The sequence below is a fragment of the Chenopodium quinoa genome, unplaced genomic scaffold, assembly GCF_001683475.1.
Source record: "Chenopodium quinoa cultivar QQ74 unplaced genomic scaffold, ASM168347v1, whole genome shotgun sequence".
NCBI classification, from domain to species: Eukaryota; Viridiplantae; Streptophyta; class Magnoliopsida; order Caryophyllales; family Amaranthaceae; genus Chenopodium; species Chenopodium quinoa.
The window spans coordinates 18,528,193-18,530,093 of record NW_018742204.1 but is presented as its reverse complement, the minus strand read 5'-3'; the positions used below and the strand labels follow the sequence as shown (position 1 = coordinate 18,530,093).

General features: G+C 31.4%; 1 protein-coding gene across 1 annotated transcript; it reads left to right on the top strand.

The window, feature by feature from the left end:
• The first annotated feature begins 285 nt into the window (after positions 1-285).
• LOC110721063 (basic leucine zipper 43-like) lies at positions 286-1,265 on the top strand. The gene has a single exon (XM_021900181.1). It carries the CDS (start codon positions 419-421, stop codon positions 1,016-1,018), a length of 600 nt encoding a protein of 199 aa, XP_021755873.1. The 5' UTR covers positions 286-418; the 3' UTR covers positions 1,019-1,265.
• Positions 1,266-1,901: the final 636 nt, after the last annotated feature.

Genomic DNA, 1,901 nt, shown 5'->3' with positions numbered 1-1,901 from the left:
CATTAGATGCTCCAATCATACAAGCTAGATTGCTGTAGGAGAACATCAAAGCAAAAAAAACAGTGTTCCTTTTGTCGTAACTTTCGATTATTATTGGATAAATCAATTTTAATCAAAAACATGCACACGCATATTCATTTCTTTGCTTTCCAATTTCAAACAAACTAACACAATTTTATTTTTCTTTTTTAAAACTTTTATTTGTGTGCTTACGTATGCGCGCGCATCGCTCTATGTGCACGAACATAGTCGATTTTTTGCCTATATAAGCATCTCCCTCTTAGTCCATGCTTCTCCATTATCAATTACCATTCACAAAAAACACAACACGCCCCTGAAACACATTATATATCCTCGAGTTTTCATTTCATATCATATCATATCATATTATATTTCGAAGTTGTTATATATAGTTACAATGCATCCAAGTGAGATGATAGGAATAAACTACCTAACATCCACTCCAGAAATACAATTTCCATACCAATTTTCTCCCAACTTAACCTTATTACAACAAAACATAATTACCACTAATAATGATCTTATTAGTGGATCGTCTTATAACACTTTTCCAATCACTCAATCATCCTCCCCTGTGTACATGAGTAGCAACTCGACATCAGATGAATCAGACGAAATTCAACAGACGAATAAGATCATCGATGAGAGGAGGCAAAGGCGGATGATATCGAACAGAGAATCTGCTCGTAGGTCTCGAATGAGGAAGCAAAGACACTTAGATGAACTTTGGTCACAGGTGATTCGACTTCGAAATGAAAATAGTAATCTTATTGATAAGTTGAACCATGTAACAGAAAGTCATGATAAAATTTTACAAGAAAATGTTAGGCTTAAAGAAGAAGCTACTGATCTTCGACAAATGATTAGTAGCATGCAATTAGCTACTACTTTTAATGGGTTAAGAGATTTGGAAGATGTTCCTTGTAATACTGCTCATCTTAGAGCTGAATCTTCCAACCAATCATCTATAATTAGTTCTAATGATTTACTTTTGTAAGATAATTATCTTTACTTTATATTATAAGAGTTTTAGCTTTATGGGTGTAACATAACTTGGCCTTTTTCTTTTTTTGGATTAACTTCTAGTCCTTGAATTCCTGCAATAAATTAAACAATTTTCCAGCTCGTACATGTACGTTACTCCCTCTGTCCGTAATTATTAATTCATGTATGGATAATGTATCACGTTATATCATTATAAGTAATCGAAATTTGAAATAGTAAGGTGGTAATTATTAGCTTTATCCCATAATGTTTATAACATATTTTATTTTCATCTGCTTCATAATGTTTTTAACATACTATGGGTCTCTTCTCTTCAACTTAATTTAGTTCGGTTCAGTTCAGTTTACTTTAGCTTTAATCAGTTCAGTTTAGTTCCTAATTTTTTTCTCTTATTAACAATTCAGTTCAATTCAACTCAATTTAATAAATCAGATCAACCCCTATGTATGTAATTTACTGCTCAACTCTCTTACATTACAGTCTTACCCAACTCTAGCTCTCTTTTATACATATATTATATTATAACAACGAACTGAAAACCTTCTTACACTTTCTCTACTACTTTATCTACTTTTTCTTACATCCTCTTATCTTTTGTTACATTCTCTTCCCTCTTTTTTATTTTTGTACAAACAGTAAATGTTAAATGTTGAGAACACTATGAAACTAGTGTCTAGTTTAATCAAATGCGAGCTCTATCGATATGGAAGTTTAGCATGTAAATTTGGTCCAATAGTCGGACAACAAATATTGCTTACGTAAATTCACCATTTAATTTTTTATTACTACTGTATCAGTTTAAACTAATACCTTAACTTTAACAAATAAATATTCTATTAAGAATGATAACTATGTTATCCTGAGGCTAATCCAGT

Coding starts and splice junctions, on each gene's coding strand:
- LOC110721063 (XM_021900181.1), top strand. CDS start 419: ATGCATCCAAGTGAGATGATAGGAATAAACTACCTAACATCCACTCCA.